General features: G+C 40.2%; 1 protein-coding gene across 11 annotated transcripts in view; it reads left to right on the forward strand.

Annotated features, from left to right (window-relative positions):
- Nucleotides 1-19,717, forward strand: part of SLC39A10 (solute carrier family 39 member 10) — a 212,112-nt gene extending 192,395 nt beyond the window's left edge. For 9 of the 11 annotated variants that reach the window (XM_077181197.1, XM_077181198.1, XM_077181202.1 and 6 more), the window contains 9 exons: nucleotides 784-1,857; nucleotides 2,725-2,926; nucleotides 6,951-7,120; nucleotides 8,071-8,289; nucleotides 9,565-9,685; nucleotides 10,982-11,350; nucleotides 13,151-13,231; nucleotides 14,950-15,140; nucleotides 16,509-19,717. In XM_077181197.1, the coding sequence (XP_077037312.1) occupies nucleotides 793-1,857; nucleotides 2,725-2,926; nucleotides 6,951-7,120; nucleotides 8,071-8,289; nucleotides 9,565-9,685; nucleotides 10,982-11,350; nucleotides 13,151-13,231; nucleotides 14,950-15,140; nucleotides 16,509-16,667 (2,577 nt within the window). In that variant the 5' untranslated portion in view covers nucleotides 784-792 and the 3' untranslated portion in view covers nucleotides 16,668-19,717. The remainder of the gene's footprint in view (nucleotides 1-783; nucleotides 1,858-2,724; nucleotides 2,927-6,950; nucleotides 7,121-8,070; nucleotides 8,290-9,564; nucleotides 9,686-10,981; nucleotides 11,351-13,150; nucleotides 13,232-14,949; nucleotides 15,141-16,508) is intronic. The other 2 variants (XM_077181193.1, XM_077181203.1) reach the window with 2 other exon arrangements.
- Nucleotides 19,718-20,788: the final 1,071 nt, after the last annotated feature.

A 20,788-nucleotide genomic window follows, 5' to 3' on the forward strand; every position in this document is an offset into this window, starting at 1 on the left:
CACATTGTCCCAATGCTATAATTTCTAAAATTCAGCCCTAAGTGCTTTCAGCTCAACAGTTGTCAGCATTAACAGTATTTTTTGAGTTGCATAAGCAGATGTTTTCCATATAACCCTACTTTTAAATGGCTGTCTACATAGATCTTTGAAGTCAGTAAGCCAATGTAAGTGAAAAGTACTAAAAATATAAACATATAAGCAATACATTGAAGTTAGTTAATGGCAGCTTATTTGTACATTGATAGTGGATGAATTCAAAACAGGGAATTGTGCAGTGTGTGTTTAGTGGAGGCACTTCAGCAGCACAAAAAGAGAACAAATGGTGTGTGGGTTTTCAGCTGTATTACCTGCCTGTCACCCCTGTGAACAGGAAATTACAGCATTGTTATTTTAAAACAATTTTCATTCTTTTGTAGCTTGTGTTTTATCAAGATTTTCAATATTATAGGTTATCATAAGTATAGATGCCTCTGAAAATATGCACAAAAATATTCTGATATGACTGACTGTAAATATTGTTAATCTTTTTCTTATCATCGCCTCCTGTCAGTATGGTTTTGTAAAACCACATCTCTAAAATACACAGTCTGTCTCACTGTGGGATAAGAAAAGTACATTAACACAATTTCTGCAGTAAAAGTACTGCAATTGCTATTCTTTTATTGCCAATATCTAAAAAGCTTTGTGAGTGATTCAGTTGGCATAAGTACCAAACTGATAGGCCATATAAATTGACACTGAGATTGCTTTGCAGCTAAGTGCATCCCTTTGTGTTTCTTGTAGGAAACAGAGATGAAGGTACACATGCACACAAAATTTTGCATCATTTGTTTGCTGACATTTATTTTTCATCAGTGCAATCATTGCCATGGAGATGGACACAACAACGGTCCCAAAAAGGATCGTGTGCACGACCATAATGACTATCAGATCTCAAATGAATCATACTTCCAGAATGGAGGAACAGAATCTATGCCCAGTAAATTTTCAACGTTGGAAGCAGAAAATGAACAAAAATACTACATTGAAAAGATTTTTGATCGCTATGGTGAAAATGGAAGATTATCTTTTTTTGGCCTGGAAAAACTGTTGATAAGCCTTGGTTTGGGAGAGGTAAAAGTAGTGATGATAAATCATGATGATATTGGCCATGATCATGTTTCTCACTTGTATGCTTTGGAAGTACAGGAAGGAAAGCATTTTCATCCTCATAACCATGCTCACAGCCACTCAGATTCAGAAAACCAGACCACGGCGGGTGCGTCTGCAAAGAGAAATCACAAATGCGACACCGAGAGAGAGGCGGCGGTGCCCTCGCTGAAGGAGGAGGGCAAACACGTGCACAACCAGAGCCGCCGGCACCAGCACCACCAGCACCCGCGCGCCCACCGGCACGAGCACAACGGCACGCGCCACTCGCGCCACGACGCCGGCGGGCACGGCGACCCCGCCGAGCAGAGCCACGAGCCTGCCACGGACACCAACACCACGCAGGAGCAGCCCGAGCGCAAACAGCGCAAACAGAAGAAGAAGCAGAAGAAGATCAGCGAGACGTCAGGAGACGCCACGTGGGATTACGCCCCGGAGCACGATGCCGGCGATCAGTACGAGCACAACCGCGTGCACAAACATGACCACGGCCACGACGCCTCTCACCTGCACGTGCACCACCACGAGCACGGCGGTGACCGCTCCGCCGGCCACGGCCACCAGGACGGCAGCGTGGGCTCTGCCACCGGGCACCGCCACACCAGCAAGAGAGAGGCCTCGCACAAGCAGATCAGCGTGAGGAAACACGCCCTCCCTGTGGCACGTGGGCACAAGGATCACAGTGAGGATGAGCACAAGCATGAAGAGGTGAGTGTGACATGCAGAGCTGGTAAGTTGGCTTTCAGTGCTGTCACATAATAACTGAAGGTGCATACCCACAAATAACAGAGAGGCATGCTTGCGACCATAGTGTAATACAGTGTATGAGCTTGATCTGTAAAGCTTCCCAATATTCCAAAATACTACCACCACACACCCCTTTTTTGGACTTCTTTCTGAATCTCAGATCACTAACATTTTTGAAAACTGCACAAACACTCTTTCCAAGAATACCTGCATCTTTTCAGCACATTTCTGAGAGATTTTGTCCTGAGAGATTAAGAAGCAATTGCAGGTGTAGCTTCAGTAGCACTGTGCTCGGTGGAAGCTCTTCTGTTTTTGTCCTTCAGCACCATAAATCCCTTCCCCTTACTACAAACTAACTAAAAGTTAACTACAAATGCAGGACCTTGTAAAGTCGTAATTTTGAACTAGAAGGATGGAGAGAGTGCTGAGTTCAAGGTTTCAAGCTGTATTAAAAAGTGAAACTCAAAACACGGAATGTTGGTAGGTAAACACAAGTGTTGAAAAACCTATTTTGGATTTACATTTTTCCACTCTTCACCTGTTGCTTTTTCTCCATTGCTGTACTGTGTGAAGAATATGGAAACTGCTTTTCAGTGACATTTATCAAAACTTATGTAGGTGTTGGGAGACTCGAGTGTGCAGTGCAGATATTTTTACTGTTTCTTTCTCTCATAAACCACTTAGATCAGCTTAAGACATGTTTTAGCACTGGTGGAACATTTGGACCAAAGTTTCTGCTTTGTTTGTGTTCTGAAATAATATCCTGCATTTTCCATACATGAAAATAGATGCTTTTATATTTAATTTGTTTGTACAATTTGCTCGCAGTGCTTAAATGCTACGCAGCTGCTACGGTACTATGGTCTGGAAGCCAGCTCCCTAATATCTCCTGAGCTCTTCGTGTACATCTGTCCTGCTTTGCTCTACCAGATTGAGAGAAGGCTTTGTATTGTACATTATGATGAGCTGGAAGATCTTGCAAGAAATAAAAATGCATCAATTGAGAATAAAGATAAAACAGGTGCATCAGGTAGGTGTATTTTTTTCTTAGTGGGACTGAGGCGGTCCATATGTTTGTCTCAAAGTTGAAAAGTTACAGTGTTACTTTGGCACTGAATTTCTTAATAAATTTGACCTGGACCTGTTAATTCAGGAATAGAGAACAACACTATCATCACAGTTCATTCACTGGAAAATAAGATTTTAGGTCTTACTATTTTTATATTTTCACAGTGATACAAGTCTGTAGAATTGACATGCATATTTTTTGGTGAACTTGAAAATTAGGCATAAGCAAGTACAAGAGCATTTAAATTGTCATTTCTAGTACTTCCCTCTTCTGACTGTTTCTCTCTAAGCACATGAGAAGTGTTCCATCAAAATCTTCTGTTGCCAGTTTTATTTTTTTTTGTGCATACCTTGAGTAAAACTGAGTAGACTTCTTCTCTCATCACCATAGTTCTAAGTTAAAATATTTTTACTACTGTTAAAGCAGTTACTCTAAGGGTAGAATCCATTGTTGTTATTTCATAAGTGAATGTACTTTTCAAATACATGTTTGCCATTGCTATATAAATTATAATGGAACTGATGATGTTTAATTGCATTAAAATATTAAAAATCTAAAAAATCTTAGATATAATGTCTGTATTTTGAAAATGAAAGTATTGGTAATGTGAGGATTGATTAGTACATAGGTGCATATTAGCATCATTAGAAATAAAGCTTGAAATAACTGCATTCTCATAGATGTTAATAACTGCTGGGAAGAATGCATTGCTGGTAATCTTTCTTACCAATTGCAGTGTCATTAAAATAATTAACTTCTTATAGATAAATCTCCTCTAGTGACACATCTGTTGTCTTGTTAGCTGCTCAGAGATTGCCATAGAGCAGATACAGTGGGTGTTTTGTACAACAGCAAATTGCTTTGTGCTGTGGTCTCAGTGTAGTAAGAGCTGACCCCTGCCTGATTCCCAAGAGCATTGCTAGAGCAGCTCTAAGCATTTTCTGCCAATTAAAACGTTGAAACCCTATACAAAACTGTCATGTTGCACATGCTTTGGACCAGTTTAATTAGGAAGCTTCTACAGATGAGTGCTTCTTTTTAAAAGATTGCATTTTATATTTTTGTAATGAGAAAGGGAGTTCATTAATAACTCAGCTTGAGAACCTTTAACATTTTAAGAGACTTAATCTGCAAAATTATTGAAGCTTATTGTGAACATTTAACATGTTTTATGGCATCTGATATCTTGAGTATAAATAACACCTTTGCCAGTTAGCTGTAAAAATTTGGGTTCTAACTCATTGATTTGGCTCTCAAATAGTAACCTGCAGAACAAATCAGCTTGATTAGATAATGATAAATCATTCTTCATTACAATTTCCTGTATTCTCTTGTATTAATTACAGCAAGATTTCAGTTGATATAATAATAATTGTTCCTTCTTATGTAAGGAAGTGAATCAAAAAATAACAAGTCCTTATTGGAATGTGGGGATTGTGGGAGGTGTAGAGCAAATGTCAGTCATAGAGTAACTTAACCTATAGCTTGTAGGACTCTACTGAAATGAAAGCATGTGCTCACCTTATAAGCTAATATAAACAGTTTTAGATAGAAGTATTCACCAAAGTTAGGAGGATCCAGTTCACTTTCAAACATGAGCTTTCTGTGGTTTAGTTTCAGTTAAAGCTTTCAATCAATGTTAGCAGGCCTGTGTTGCTTCTGTTCATTGATACCAGCCTTTAGGTTTCCATTACCTCTGCTAACTGTGGTTTTCTAAAGCAAGGTAATTTAATTAACTGATGGCCAAAAACTTATGAAGCCATGTTGGGTTTCTTCCTGTAATTTACAGATAGTTCTGTGACATCTTCTAATGGAGGATTTTCAAGGGCTTATCCACAGAACTGACCTTTGACAGTGTAGCTGCTGGAAGAGGGGGAAATGTCACCACTGAGGCCCGTAAACAACTGAAAAGGAAAGGCACCCCCTGCTACTGAATGAAGCCAGTAGAAGTCACACAAGTAATCAGGGAGCATTTAGTTTAGAGCTGGAGATGGCTTAGAGCTGTTGAGGAGAAGTGTCTCAGATCAGTCCAAGCTGTAATTCTGCCTGTGCAGATGCCAGTGCTCCCTGGGGCTCAATCCGAGAGGGGCACAGATTCCTTGTTCTAACCCCATGTGCCTTATCTTAATCATGATGCCATGTTTAGGTCCTGTATCATCCACAGGAGTATTCCAGCCCCTCAGAGGTGTATCTGCCAACCCCGCTGTGATAGATGAAACTTGAGCCTTTCCATTTTTCTCCATGTAAGGCTGTTGATCATGCACCAGTGTGCCCATCCCGTGGCAGTGTCCTGCCCAAAGGCTGTATCATTTTTATCTGGGCTGCTTGTGCATGTGTGCTTGATTGAGCACTGAGGGACAGCTCCATGTATGCTGGGTTTTCAGCACAGCCTCTCGGTCCAGGCTATGTGTTGAAGTGCTCTGGGGATCAGTCTGGGGACCTGTGGCACTATTTTGGTCATCATGGTCCTGCTTGAACTTTAGACCTACTTTCGTATTCCCATTTTCCAACCTCAGTTTTTCAGTTCCTCATCTGACAGCAGACTTTGCCTTGCCACCAACTCTCTTTTCCTATGGTCTCAGTACTCATGTCTGTCAGTGCACACTTCATACTAGCTAAAGCTTTTTCCAGTCATTTTCTCCCAGTGGATGTGGTCTTGTACTCCTTGCATTTCAGTTGGATTGTTTCCTTTTATGCAGTGTTGTGGAATGACAGCCACAGATTTAGTAAGAATGAATATCCCAAAATAACATTTAAAGCAGCAGATGTTGTGAGCTTTGGTGTTGAACCAGACTGTGCCTGCAGCAGCCACACTTGTGTTGGCAGAGTCGTATAAATCTGCTCCATAGTGGGTTTGGTACAGATAGAATTCTTGGGGTGTTTCACCCTCATGTTGACACTGAGCAGCTACAACACACTTGTTCCTCTTTTCTTCTTCTCTCACACATACCCTGCCCCATTTTCCAGGATGTTTTCCCCTACTTGTGGACCCTCAGAGATGCAAGGAAAGTCAGGTCGTACTCTGAAATGTGGAAATGTTAGGGATTCTGAGTCAGGAGCTGTAACTTACCTTAAAGCTGGCAAAATGTGGTAGACATGCATTTTTGATTAAAAGTGGAGTTAGGAAAAACCCTGTGGAAGAAAATCAAAGCCTCTGTACTAAAACTTAAAGAAAATACTTTATTAGAGTGAAATGCTGACTGAAAGAGCCATGTTTGTTTATAGGATCTGTTTCTTCTGTAATTCCTTCTTTTCAATGTCACATAGAAATTTTTACATCTTCCCTCATGAACAGGAATATGTTGGGTGTACCACATCCCATTATCACTTCTTCTAATGGCAACAGTAAAGATTCTCAGAAGAAATAAATGCTGCTATTTGGTGGCAGCAAGTTGCTTTCAGCTGTTCAAGTTCTTATTGTAGCATTTGATTTTAGAGTTCCTCTGCCGAAGGTTGAGTCCTCTCATGAATAAAGGTGTATGTTTCAAAGCACCAGGTGAAATAAACAGTGCCAAACTAAACATGTGATTCCAAATGGGGAGAAATACAGAATCCAGAAAAATTTTGCATCAGAAGCATATTAAAAACAACTGTTACATACACATTAGTGCTTGTAGAGCCCTTGTAAGTTAAGTAGCAGAGATGGTTCTGTCCCAGTATGAAACCTTTAGTTTTTAGTTTCATGAAGGGCTGCAAAGCTAAGCCTGGAACTAACAATCAGGCAGAATTGCTGGGCTCTTTCTAGCTAATTGTCTTCTGATGTCTCACTACATTGTACTGTGCTGTGAATAAGCCTGTGTAGTTCTGGTTTGCTGTGGACTTCAGTACTGCCTTTAAATTTTTCAGCACCTTTTCAATGAACAATCACACATCTTAGGTTAAAGGAAAGTCACGCTCTTAAGAGATAATTGAAAGTCATTAATCAGGCTTAAAAGTTTTCCAGGTGTTGTTCTGATAACCTCTCTGTGTTCATTTCTTCCCACAGCCTGGTTTTGTGGTATCATCTCTATCACCGTCATTAGCCTGCTTTCCTTGCTAGGTGTGATCTTGGTTCCCATCATTAACCAATGGTGCTTCAAATTTCTTCTAACTTTCTTGGTAGCTCTGGCTGTAGGAACAATGAGTGGAGATGCACTGCTCCATCTCTTGCCACATGTAAGTATGGTCTCCTCACCTTTTATTCTTAATTGTAAATGAGTCTAGAATTTTCAAGGAATTGTTTGATAGTGTCAATAAAGAAAGGTTCACTGATGCACCTGTAGATAGACTTGACTGTGAGGGACACCAACACTTTTGGGGACTTTCTGCTGACAGAAGGGAAGGGAATGTGTTTCTCTAAACAAAAGGAGGGGAAAAGTAGTTGTATATTCATTGTTGAACTGATGTCACACTATTGTAAAACACTCAGGAACCCAACAAGAGTATTTTAAAATTAGCAGTATTGCTGTCTCTTGTTTACTGATAGCTGTGTATCAGTACCTAAAAGTATTTCCTGGGGATTAACCTGCCTGCTTGCTATATTTGAGGGAGAAAGTAACCTCTCATGTACTGAATCAAGCAATTGCCCAAGCAAGGTGAGCAGCTTTTAATTCACGATGGTGTACTGTAATTCTTAAAAGGGGAAGTGTCTTCTAAAATTCTGTTACCTCAGTTGTTTAGCACAAAGACTAATATTTACATGTTTTCTTTGTATAATTCTAATACGCATTTTTGGTTGTGGTTTCAGAGGTTTTTTTAAGTTCATATTTCAGATCAGAATTTAGGCTGTAATTGACAGTAATAGTTTAAAAAGTCATAAGGCTTGGTTGCTAATGGGGGAGTAAGAATGGTATTCCTTATGATATTTCTGAGTGTTAGTCTCATTTTCAGCATTGTGAGAGAAAAGCTGAAGCTTCATAATCTACCTCCTCAAAAAAAAAAAAATTCCCAGAGAAATTTTTTTACTGATTAGGGTAATGAATAATCTATTGAAAAACTTATGTGACAAAATGTGTTAGCGTGAAGAAAAAGCAAAAAAGGGTGGGGGTTTCTGTTGTTTCTTCTGGCCCAGTGCCACTTTAGTGTCATGGCTGCCCCAGTGGTGTCACTGTTGTCTCTCCCACCAGTCCCACGGAGGCCACAACCACAGCCACCACCATGGCCAAGGGCACGTGCACGAGCACAGGCACTCGCACCGGCACGGCCACGCGCACGCCGTGCACGCCGAGGGCTTCCTGGAGGAAAATGACCCCGTGCTCAAAGGGCTCTTGGCACTTGGAGGCATTTATGTTCTCTTCATCATTGAGCACTGTATAAGAATGTACAAACATTACAATAAACAAAAGGTAGGTGCTGGAATTGTTTGCTGTTCAAAAATGAGTTCCCTAAAGCTACCTTGTGAGTGCTGAGGAATTGTGTTTGCTCTGTGAACAAGTGCTGCTGCTGCTCTGTGTTCTGCCTGGTTATGTGAGGGATCCCTTTCCTAAAGAAGTTGCTTTTCTCAACAAGGGAACTTGGGAAAACAGTGTAGAAATCTGATGGAGGAAGCTGCATCTAAAGCTTCCTGGGTTTTTTTTCAAAAACAGGAGAAAGCATCATGTAAGGAAGATCTGGTTATAGAGCCAGCAATTGTCAAGACAATTGACAAGAAATGTAGCAGTATGCTCTTACCTAACAATGCCAGTGTAACACAGGTATCTAGGTTTTCCACATCAGAAAAATGCTACAATTTTCAGACCTGCTTTCTGTAAATTGACAAATTTTAACTTGTTTCTCAAAAAATGATTGGATTTTTAGTGCTGGGAGCACTCTGTATTTATGGTAGGGGTATAAAAGGAGAGCAAGTACCCTGGGGAGTGTGAGTGTGGATGAAAGTTCAGTTTTAGCCTTTGCCTTTGTCATTCAGCTTTGAGGAGAAAATTATTTTGGTGAAATTCTAACTTGCTTCTCCCAAAATGACTGTGAAAACTTTTCAGCCTCTCTGTTTTCACGTCAGACTTGCTGTCTGAGCTGGACAGGCACCAAAAGATCTTCTGTGTTGGAGGAGGAATTTCTTAGATCTTCTGATAAAAGGATGAAAACTGTTACATTGTGCATATCTTCTTTGAGATTAATTAAATAATTAAATCCCCTAGGCTGCTCTGGCAGATCCTTGGCATCTGCTCTATGGGCTGCAGATAGAGAAAAGCTTGCTGCTTTCTTAAAGGGAAGTACAAGGAAGTTACAGGAATATAAAGCGACAAAAAAAAAAGTTGAACAAATTCGAGGAGCTGTTCTTGCTTCAAGTTTGCCTTCTTGAACAAATCTAATAGCTGCATAGAAGTATTTCTGAGGTGTAAGAGCAATCCTTGTCAGAATATCCCCTTTTACTAAAGTGAAACATATCTCTGTGTAAGAGTTTGGGAGTGAGATTCCATGGTAAGTAGCTAAGAACTCCCACTGGAATAGGGATTGTTGCTGAGCCTTATAAAGATCAGTATTCTGAAGGTAACATATTTCTGTCATACATGTTAAGAGAGAATATCTTGATCTATTTAGGAGATTTTTGGACAGCAGTTCACTTCCTGTTATTTCCATCAATGTCCTGTCACAAACCAGATGTTACCTGCTTTCTGTTGCAGAGTAAGCAGAAATGGTGCAAAAAACCCCAGCCTGAAGAATCACCAATTGGAAGGAAACTTTCTGATCACAAATTAAATAACAGGCCAGATGCTGACTGGCTTCAGCTGAAACCCCTTGCAGGTAGGCAGTTATTGTCAGAATTCCCTGACTGGGAGATCCAAAGTAGGAGCAGGTTACTGGGGCATGGTGTGGAGCATGTAACCTCTTGTACAGTTTTGCTGCTATTATGCAAATCATTGTTAATAAGACTTAATAGGCTTTTCCCTATTAAATCTTTTTTTATTTTGTTTTCTTTAGATCTGAGAGCACTCTGAACATTTCCTAATATGCCATAGAGATGGTTCTCAGACTTCTGAAGCAGTCATGTTTTGGGTGGCTGTGGATCTTTGGGAGTTTGCTTGCTTGCTTGTTTGTTTGTTTGTTTTCAGGGTGTTTATGTTGTTTTGGTTAAGCTGTTACTGACTAGCTCAGCCCTGGCAAAAATTAGATCAAAAATGAACACCCACACAATGAATGGGGATATCTTCCACTTCGAAGATCCCAGCATCTGACCAGTTACAGATAAACAAAATCTGTTTCTTTCCATAAATACAACCGAGTATCCTGAATACTTCTCAAGTATCCAAAACAATTTTTGCACACTGTTCCTTCATGACAGCCTGTGGATGCTCATTCTGTGTGTACCCAGAAGAAATGCTCTATCCCCCTTCTCACAGAGGAAGAGAAGGGCAAAGGCTTTACTTCATAACCTTCAGATTCTGTTGCCTGCACAGCTGCAGAATTAATTTGTTGATGAAGAACCTATTTGCTCAAATTAGGTTTATTTAATTTGATTGGTTTGTAGAAGAGAGGGTTAGGACTGCAGCCTTCTCCACGCAAACAATCTCAAATGGGCTTTGGGGAACTGACACAGAGCATGGAAAGTTTTCAGCAGTGCAGTGGCTGGAACATATATTTGAAATGTCTGCATGACAGTGGAGGCTGAGCTGTGACCTGTATGGGCACATGCAGACAGAGCCAGGTAGGGTTTCCTAAACCAGTCAGATCCCATCTACAGCTCTAAGACATTACCATCATTCTGGCAACTCTCCTTTGCCAGTGTTGAACCATAAACTTTGTCAGTAGCAAAATTACAGGTACCAGCGTAGGCTGGGCTAAAACTGGCTTGAGTGCTATGGAAGCAGTGCTGCTGCCTTGCAGTGGAGACTTTTATATGTTGTACGTGCACATTTGTGAAAAAATGTCTCAATGACAGACTTAGTTTTTGGATTGAATGCTGACAACAAAGTTGCTAGAGCGGGATGTGTTAAAGTACTTGTTTTGCTTTCCCAGAGCAGTTAACCCTTAGGTCGGGGTGCAGTGGTTGCTGCTTAAACAGGAATTAACTCAGTGTCTCTCCCACCTGACTGGATGCAGGAGCAGATGATTCAGTTTTGTCTGAAGACCGACTGAACGAAACTGAACTGACTGACTTGGACGGGCAGCTGGAGCCCCCTGCCAAGAACTACCTGTCTGCAGAAGAGGAGAACAACCTGCGCCACTCTCACAACGACGTCGCCCACGGCTCCCAAGAGCACGAGCTGCACGATTCCGAGTATGACAGCCATGGAGAAGATAAAATGATAGCTAGAAAACACAGTCACCACTGGCATCACAAACATTCCCATCATTCCCATGGCCACTGTCATTCTGGAAAAGACCTGAAAGATACTGGGATAGCTAATATTGCTTGGATGGTAATTATGGGAGATGGCATTCACAACTTTAGTGATGGCTTAGCAATCGGTAAGCAAAAGCACTGAGTATTTCTCAACAGTTTCTCCTTACCTTTAGTAACTCTGCTAATATTTGATTTATCAGTGATCACAGGTAAGGCTTCCAGTTAGCACCTGTGGTTACTGCCATTGTTCAGTCTCTGCAGAGCAGAAATAAAAAGGCTGTCATTTGTAATAGTTTAATAGTTTACCTTTTGTTAATAAATTAGTGGATCAGTAGCAGTGACAATCACAGTCTCTGCCAAGGAGAGACTGGTGCATGCAAACCTTGGGATTTATGGAGCACAGTAACCCACCTTCCTTGTTTGGGTCTCAGATGCCTTAGAATTATAAATAAATGCCTTTCAGCCTTATTTAGAATGATATTTACTAACAACAATAATACTACTATTTATATTATTCTTAATACATAGAATTACACAGTACTTGCAAATAAAAATACACTGTGAGTCAGGTTACAGAAATAATATTTTTAAAGTATTACTTAGGATAATTTAATTTTTATTTAAGCAAAATATTATTTTGGCTCACAGTTAGTATAGATTTATTTCTAGCCAAGTGCAGAAGAAATTGGAAGTACCAAACAGATTTTATTAGATTTATTAAATCAACTTGGAGTCACACAATGTTCTAAATGTGATCTGAATTGTAAAGTGTATTAATTTGGATATACAAGTCAGGATAATGGTGAGAGGACTGAAATGCACACTTTTGATTCTTTACTAAGGTAGCTGCTTAAGAGTAAGGGTATGCAGGGTTCTGAACTAATGGCAGAAGGAACACACCCATTTTGAAAGATGGGGGATAAGGCATTTGTCAGGGTCTCTAGTTAACAATTGAATCTACTATAGTTTCTCCACTTCCTTCTGGTGACTTCTAAAGAAACTAAACTCCTTAAAAATTAACTTGTTGCTTCAATTTCACATAAAACAGGTAAGACATTTAGACAATGGCTTTTAAGGCCAAAAACAATTGTCACACCTTCTGTTGAGAACTTCACAGTATTGAAACTCCATTTCTGAATATTTCTGGGTCTAGCCCAAACAGCTGAATTTGTGGTAAAATGTAGATTTTAGAAAAGCATGCTCATCTTTTTAATGTGTCAAGCTATGAAGAATCCCAAGGAAAGTTAAATTCCCTCTCTGTCTTCAGATTGTGTCTTCTCTTTCTGCTTTATGCTGCCTGTTTAGACTGCTCACTGCAGGCTCTTTTTGTGCTTTTCTCTGCTACAGTACAGAAATTTAATACCAGTTTTCTCATCTCAGAATTATTTAAGGTATGATGTTAAAGTCGATTGAATTCAATTAGCTTATGCAAAAATACTGAAAGATATTTATAGCAATGTTCTTACCCTTATTATTTTCCAGGTCTGGCTTACTAATATTGCTGATATGTTCTCTGAAAATAAGTACAAAGGAGCTAGAGAGGTTATGGGTTAAGTATTAGTCTGGATTTCCAAGCTGGAAAGGAGAGAGCCAGACTCTTGCATTCCTAACTGCCCTCATGTACTGGAGAGTTCCTAAAAGTGGTGTTATTTATTAGCTTGTTGCCTTTATGTCTCATTTTTGGCCAGTTGTGTTCTCCTCTCCAGGGTTTGTCTTTCAGATAAATGAGTAATAACACCTGCAGTGGTAATGCACATCCAGGGTGCTTCCAGTATTTCCCATTTGTATACAGACAGGACACAGACATACTGAAAAATACTAGTGTGCATTCTGACAGAAAGGTGTCAGCTCTGCAGAGTCGATTGATTTTCTGACCTGAAAATAGTGAAATATAATTTTAATTTTTTTTCTTTTTTTTTTTCTAGGAGCAGCTTTTAGTGCTGGACTGACAGGGGGAATTAGTACATCTATAGCAGTATTTTGTCACGAGCTTCCCCATGAATTAGGTAACTAAGTGTAGAAACTGTGCTCCATCTATACAAAATCCTTATCTAAAAGCTGTTGTAATACTGTGCTAAGCTCAATGCAGTGCAGAAGCTGCAGAGGTGACCAGAACTTCAGAGGGTGAGGGAGAAATATTGCTTCAGAGTATGTACTGCTACAGGATTATGTTGGTAGTGTCTAGTTACAGCACTTCTGTAAAACTTTTTGAGCATGTTTTAAAAATATTCTTAGGAGCATACATTTTACATAGCGCTCTGCATTTTCTAGTTTCACACTACTCTGTGTGGCATTGTCTTACACAAAGTTAAGTCACATAAGTAAACACAGGTTTACATAAGTAAAATTCCATGTGGGATCTTCAGAAGAGGCTTTGTTCCAGTTGTGGCCAAGTTCAGCAGGTGTGGCCATTTAGGGTAAAGCCTGTAGGCACTGTTGCCAGTGCCATTGATTCTTCCCCCCCTAATTGAAGCATTTCTTCTGGAGGTAGCTAACCATGGTGAAACCTGTTGTTTTCACATTGCATGAAAATTTACTCCACCCTGAGAGTTTAAAAAGAGCAGCCAGAGAGAGGAGGAATTTTCTGTTTTTCCACACTGATGTGAAGTTGTGCTAGACTGACCTATGTCTGTACTCACAGCTTGCTCACTTGAAGAGCTGCTGGGTCTGAATGATCAAAAGTGAGGTAAAACAAGCACTTCTAAAACCTCAGAGGTGATGAGGGAAAGCATTTTAGATAGGCAGCTCCTGAGCTACAGGTAAATCGTGGGCATAGGGGGGAAATAATAGAGCAGGTGTTCATGGTTTGACCTGTGCTCTACAATCATTAAGTGAAGCTGCTGCAATAGATAAAGGATTGCAATATCAGTATTTGTATATTACAATGCTTAGAACTTGACAGCATAGCATGATGAAATGAACCTTGTATAAGGGGTGAGTAGTTTATACCTTTTTTTTTAATTTTGGTATGTCTTGATTCTAATTTTTGATTCTAGATTAGGCAAATAATTTCAGGCATGGGTATAAGAACATTACATAAGAATATTACATTAATTTCCCTGATGTCTGTACATTATCTTACACTTCTCATGGTCACAAGAATTCAATTTGAATGAAGTAAAACTATTAGAGCTGATTACAAGACTGAAGTCTAGGTTTTTATCGAATATCTACTTTTAGCACCTAAATTAGCAGAGCTGTCCTGAATTCAGAAAAAAACACACTACCCTGGTATGCCTTTACCCCGATTCAGGGTGGATGTGAAGTCATTCTTTGTGCAGTTAATTCTTCCTAGTGCTCAAATTCAAATTCATTGTCGTCTTCTGTGGGGACAAATGCCTCATTATCCTCTTCCTGGATTTGCATTATGAGGTGTGTATAGCTAAGAGGAATTTTCAGGTATTGATCCTAACTAAGCCTCTGGTTTTATGTGCTATGGAGAACTTCCAAGTGTGTGCACATGGGTGTGTTCTCTGTGGGAAGAGCAGACCTAGACTCCTGCATTCACCCTTCACAGTTAATCACTGCTACCTCTGTGACAATCAGTCAGCAGGATGAACAGGCACCTTTCAATCCTATTACTCAAGGGATGGCTGTGCCTGAGTACAGCTCTCCAGGGGGGTCAGTTCCTGTGGCTCCGGCTGCCTGTGAGCCCCTGCAGCAGCAGCTGCTGCTGGTGTCTGGGTTGCCGGCAGCGGCACTGACAGCCCTGCTGTCCCCGCAGGTGACTTTGCGGTGCTGCTGAAGGCGGGCATGACGGTGAAGCAGGCCATCGTGTACAACCTGCTGTCGGCCATGATGGCCTACATCGGCATGCTGATCGGCACGGCCGTGGGCCAGTACGCCAACAACATCACCCTCTGGATCTTCGCCGTCACCGCCGGCATGTTCCTCTACGTGGCCCTGGTCGACATGGTACGGCTGCCTGCGCTGGGGCTGGGCCTGGGGCTTCTGGGCGGGAACCTGGGGCTTTGGGGTGCTGCATCTCAGTCTGCTGGTCAGGCTCAGTCTGCTCTGAGACTTCATCACCATGTATTCGGCTCTGGAAGGCTGAGTCTGAACTTTTACTATGAGCAGCTGCTGATGTGGTGAGTAGCTTTTAAAACTTTACCTGGTGGAAAAATGCTGCTGCCTCCAGAACACACAGGTGCATTATCCTAAGTGTGTAGACCCCCATAGATCAGACCCTTCAGGCAGCAGTGCTGCTGTGTACATGTTACCAGCCCATATTCAGTCCTGATTTCTCTCCTCTAAGCTGCTTCAGAGCTTCATTTAAATAAGGCAATTTTCTCACTTCTTGTCTTTACCAGCCCAAAGGTGATGAGATCATTTTGCATTTTTGGGGTACTTTGTCACGCTCTCCATTTCATTATGGAGACTTTAATTTGTAAATATACTGTTCTTATAAGGTCACTCTAATCTATTAAGAGGTGAATAAGTCCTTTTCAGGGCCTGCTAAATAGTTAAATAGAATGTCTGAGTAGAGTGATCCTTCTTGCAACTTCAGGTGTTCTATAATGCCTGAAATATCACTTCCTTGTAAGCTCTGTGTCTGATACTTATTTCCTTTCCTTTGACTGAAGATGTCATGGATAAAGGAAAGGAAGGCAGTACTTTCATTCCTTCATTCCTTTTTCTTTCCCTCGGCCATCATAGTAGTAACCAAATAGTCAAAGTCCCATTAGCAGGAAAGCTTCTGCAAGAGACACTTGAAACTCAACCAGTTTTGTCTTGGCATTTGCATAATGAGCCTCCTTCTCAAAGACCTCTTTACCTGGCACACAATAAGAGTAGATTCTGATTCCTCCCTGGGTATGAGCAGAGGTTCACAGAGGTGCGGATTTTTTATCCATTCCTTATACCACCCCATATTTAAAAGGGATGTGTATGTGAGTATGTGTAAGCATCTCAGATGACAAATGAATGGCTAGGTTAATCAAAGTCATAGGTTTATTTGAGTATGACTTGAATTCTTTTAAAATTAAAGGAGCAGAACTTGAAGAATATTGGGCTGCACCTTATCTTGAGGAACTTAATGTTCAATTACATGGATGCTTCAGTGAAAGTTCAAGGAAAGGCATTTTTAGTTTGTTTTATAAATACATTACATGATCATGTTTTATTGAATGTAGTTGTTCTGTAGAGTTTAAGCTGTATCTTAGTGTATTGGTTTTATATCTGAACCCTGGAGTGTTTATCCTTGACAATATCATCTTATAAACTTGTCCATGTATAAATGGAAAAGAGATGAAGTAACTTCCTCAATTGCTTTGTATCTTTTAGCTTCCAGAAATGCTTCATGGAGATGGAGATAATGAAGAGCATGGTTACTGTCCTGTGGGGCAGTTTATTCTTCAGAATCTAGGCCTGCTTCTTGGATTTGCCATCATGCTGGTGATTGCCCTCTATGAAGACAAAATAGTGCTTGACATCCAGTTTTGACCTGATGCTGGTAATCACTGTGGTTCCAATCTGTTGCTGTCTGGCTTTGAGTCTGCACTGTGTGGCTGTATGCACACTGCTCACAGGACACGTGGTGCTTGCACTGCTTACACAAGGACAGGAGATTCCTTTCTGCCTAGAGTAGCTTCTGCTTTTCTCTAATCCCATCAGATGAGCTTACCCAACACAACTCCTAAACTCAAGTGAGTGATGTTTAGGAAACCCTAAATCTGAGAAATAAGGGCCAAGGTCAGGGTGCTGTAGAGGGAGCACTGCTTGCTTAACAAAGAAAAAGTACAGGACAAGATCTCATTTGAAAAATACCATTCTGTTAGTGCACTTGGACAGGACCCAGATGTTGCAGCTGAAACTCACACCTGTGCAAGGAACCCAAGGAAACTTTTAGTGCCACATGAGTCTTGAGTAGCTCACAGCTCTATGTATGTATAGATCTGTGTAGATATAGACAGATGTGCACACATATACTTGTGTGTGTGTGCACCTCTGTATATATATGTGTATTAATCCTGTGCTGATTTTTCTGCGTAGTGGTGACTTGAAGTATTCTGTCTTACAGCAGGACATGGCTGGAAACCACTGTGCTGGCTTAAATTTTTAAAAAGAAGCCCCAAGCCTAAACACTGTTTAAATTCTTACAAGCTGTGTTAAGCTGTACTCCATCATTGCAAAGCTCCTGTGTAAGAAGGCAGGCTGTTGCCGTGTACTCTGCAAAGTGTAACTTCTATCGAGGGTCAGTTTGATGATGTTTTCCCCAGCTGAGATTTATTGGATGTTTGTTCCTTTGTATTAGTAGGAAAATGCAAAATGCAGTAGAATTAGTGTTAGCTTGGGGAAATCCCTGACCTTGGAGTTATTGAGCTGTTTCTGGTTCTTTCTTACAGACGCTAAACATGTATTGTGTGCCACTTGCAGCATAAACTACTGAAGAATTGTGGCTGTGAATTTGTGCAAACTCTTTTAACAAGAGAATCCATGTGGGAATTTCTCCATTTTTAAAAATTATTATTTTGGACTGTTTTCTCCTCTTCATGTTAAACCAAGGTGCAAGATGCTAGTTGCTGAAGCTGGACACAAGGGTTAAATTATGCTCTGTGTATGTTGTACTGGTAGGGTATTTACAATACTGTAACAGCGCATCAAATCTGTTCCTACAATGCCTTGATATCAGACATTGTGACACCAGCCATTTCTGGCAGTAAAGAATATGTAAGAAGATTTCTACTTCCAGTATAAAGGAGTTCATTTCTATGATATTTTTTTACAATTTTGGTATTTAAATTAGATTATTAAAAAGCAGATGTGGTAGAACCATGGTATGTGTCATTTAGAAGAATAGACTGAAAATTTGGGCCTTAACTTGCTGGGACCAGCTGTCCTAGATCAGATTGTGCTGACAAGTATTTATTGCCAGACATGAGTTAGTTCTTCTTGTACCCATCTCCTTAAAAAAATAAATGGTGAGTTTGTGGGGAGTGCAAGTTGATTCTGTCGTACCAGTCCTAAGCATGGCAGTAGCTTTTTTTCCAAACATCCAGTTTGTCTCTCTACTGTGTATGCCAGGTAAAAGCTGTACTTTGACTGTGTGCCGTAAGTTTAAAGTTCCGGTCTGCTTGGTGCCAGTGTAGCTGCTAAAAACACTTAATCCTGACGCCTTTAATGAGAGCCAGTGGGTCTCTGCATTCCATTTCAACTTGCTGTGTTTCCTGTGGCCCTTTCCTTTCCAAGCTTCATCGGTCAGTTTAGCTTTTACTGAGAGCAGCTCATGTGTTTTAAAGGTATCAGTTGGTTGCCAGTATTTCTTCCTAATGCAGTATCAGGAAACAGTATTAAGGGTCCATTTCAAAGAAGGGTGCAGTTTCTTCAGTGAAGAAGCCAAAAGCCCAGAGTTCAGGCACGTGGCCATTCGATGTTCTGAACTCAGGTTTTCTTTTTTCCTCTTTAAACATGTTTAGTGTAGAACCCTAATTAGCAAACACACTGTTGTTAGCTTCAGATTGCTGAATTTCTGCAGTGTAAAACTCCCGGATGACATTTTTGCATAGTGCCCATGTTAAGTCAATGAGACAAAACTTCCTGGATACCTTCTGAAGATCTGAGTTTAAACAATCTCTGTTTCTTTTGTATTAAACTGACTGACTTAAGTTTTTTCTTTTCTGTTAATTCTGAAATATAAGGGGGTCATTATGCAGCTGGTGTTTTATCAAATTATTTTTTTTTAAGATTTATTTCTCTTAATTCTTTTCAAATGAAGATTTCTGTATTTCCAGTAGTATATTTACTGTTGTGTTAGTTGGAATGTGGTTATAGCTCAATACACTGCCTCTGTAGGAAAATAGTTAACTTCCTTCCAAGACCATCTTCAGACAAGGGAAAAACATGGTCGTTGAAGGTAGGTACTGTATTTTTCATGGAATATAGATTGTTTACTTTTATTTTCTAGTATTTATTGCAAGTGTAACAGAGCAGTGTAACAGCTGTGACTTCTCTATGTTTCCACCAGTATTGAATTCCAGATGATGCTAATGTACACTTTTGAGTCATGTTACAGACAATCTGAATTCCACTACATTTCTACTTGGCTTCAACATTCCATTTGGCTTGAATCCAGAGTCTCATTTAACTTGTATTTGTTGGAGGGCATAAATGTTACTTGTATATTTTACAATGCTGTCACTGTGTGACATCCCATGTGAATTCTGATGTAAATCACATTGCACTCAATCCGCTGTGATTATGCTTAGAAAATGTTGTAGTTGCTAGATGCAGTGTGATTATTTTTTTTTATTATTTTTTTTCTCTCCTCTCCCCATTAACAACTGAGTCTATGGTTTAAAATGTGATAATGGTCCAATAAGATAACTTGCTGAGCTATTGGTTTTTTTTGTTATAACTAAATCATTTTTAAAAAATTTTATAAAGCTGGAAATTATCAAATGCTGTTTTGTTCATTGTCAACAGTGTTGTGTTCATTTTATGTATGTTCCTTATACATAAGGAGCCTTCAGAAAATAAAAAAAAATATTCAAGGAGCAGATATTTTTGTTGAGTTTCTTAAGGTTTGATTACTTTTGTGTTTTAGTATTCCTTTCAGTTCAGCAGACAACACTACAAGCCTCTAAAAGAAATTCTGAAAAGAAAGGTATCAAAATACTTGGCTCAACAGGGTTGCTAAACAATTAAAAACCAACAAAAATGCTCTGTCCTACATTTATGTCTAGGGCAGTCAGGTAGGAGCAATACTGAAAACGAAACAGTGGACTGGGGGATTCCATGGAAAGTTATTGTGATTGTCTGGCTGATCCTGTTGCCATTGGACTGCTCAGGGAAAAGGTCCATAGCCTCTTCTGGAGAAAGCTGCCCATCCTGGGAAATTCTCACTGCCATCCTTCAGAAACATGGTCTGCCCAGAGCAGTTTACTACCTGTAAACCCTCCTCACTATTCTTGTTTCCTTCACTTGGCATTGCTGCCTCTGAAGCAGCAGAATTCCCTCTATTACTGCAGTAAAAGTTACTAGCTTAGAACTAACAAAATCCAGTTGCCTACAGACATGCTTTTTTTTTTTTTTTCCTGAACTGTGGTGGCACTACTGTACCTGGCTTACACTGGACTAGAAGTGGCCAAGGGTTGAACACTGTTAAAAGCTGGAGCAAGCAGGAGATCTATAACTGACTATACAGTCACAAAATGTTTCCTTGGGAAGACTGACAGAAAAAATAGAACCCCCCCCCCCCCCCAAAAAAAAGATCTTAAAACATTCTTGAGTGGAAAAGTAATTTCACTGGAATAGAGATACAACACAATAAAGTACAGTGAAAACTCAGGGGGGAATGTGAGCATACTAACATGGATATACAGTAGAAAATTAGGGTAAGGTGGTGTGTGGCTTTGCATCATACCTGTGTAACAATGTCATCAAATAGCAGCTGTGTTCCTGACTGATCCTTGGTAACAGCAGCATTTGTGGTCATTCCAAAGATCTCTGGGAAGGATTCTGTGCAAGTGTCTTTGTATATTCAGTACAGCTTCAGTACTGAGAAAAGGTGGGGAGAAAATACCTCTAGAGAAAAAAAGATGCAGAAGCAGCCAACCATCCCACAA

The sequence above is a fragment of the Agelaius phoeniceus genome, chromosome 7 (assembly GCF_051311805.1).
Source record: "Agelaius phoeniceus isolate bAgePho1 chromosome 7, bAgePho1.hap1, whole genome shotgun sequence".
NCBI lineage: Eukaryota > Metazoa > Chordata > Aves > Passeriformes > Icteridae > Agelaius > Agelaius phoeniceus.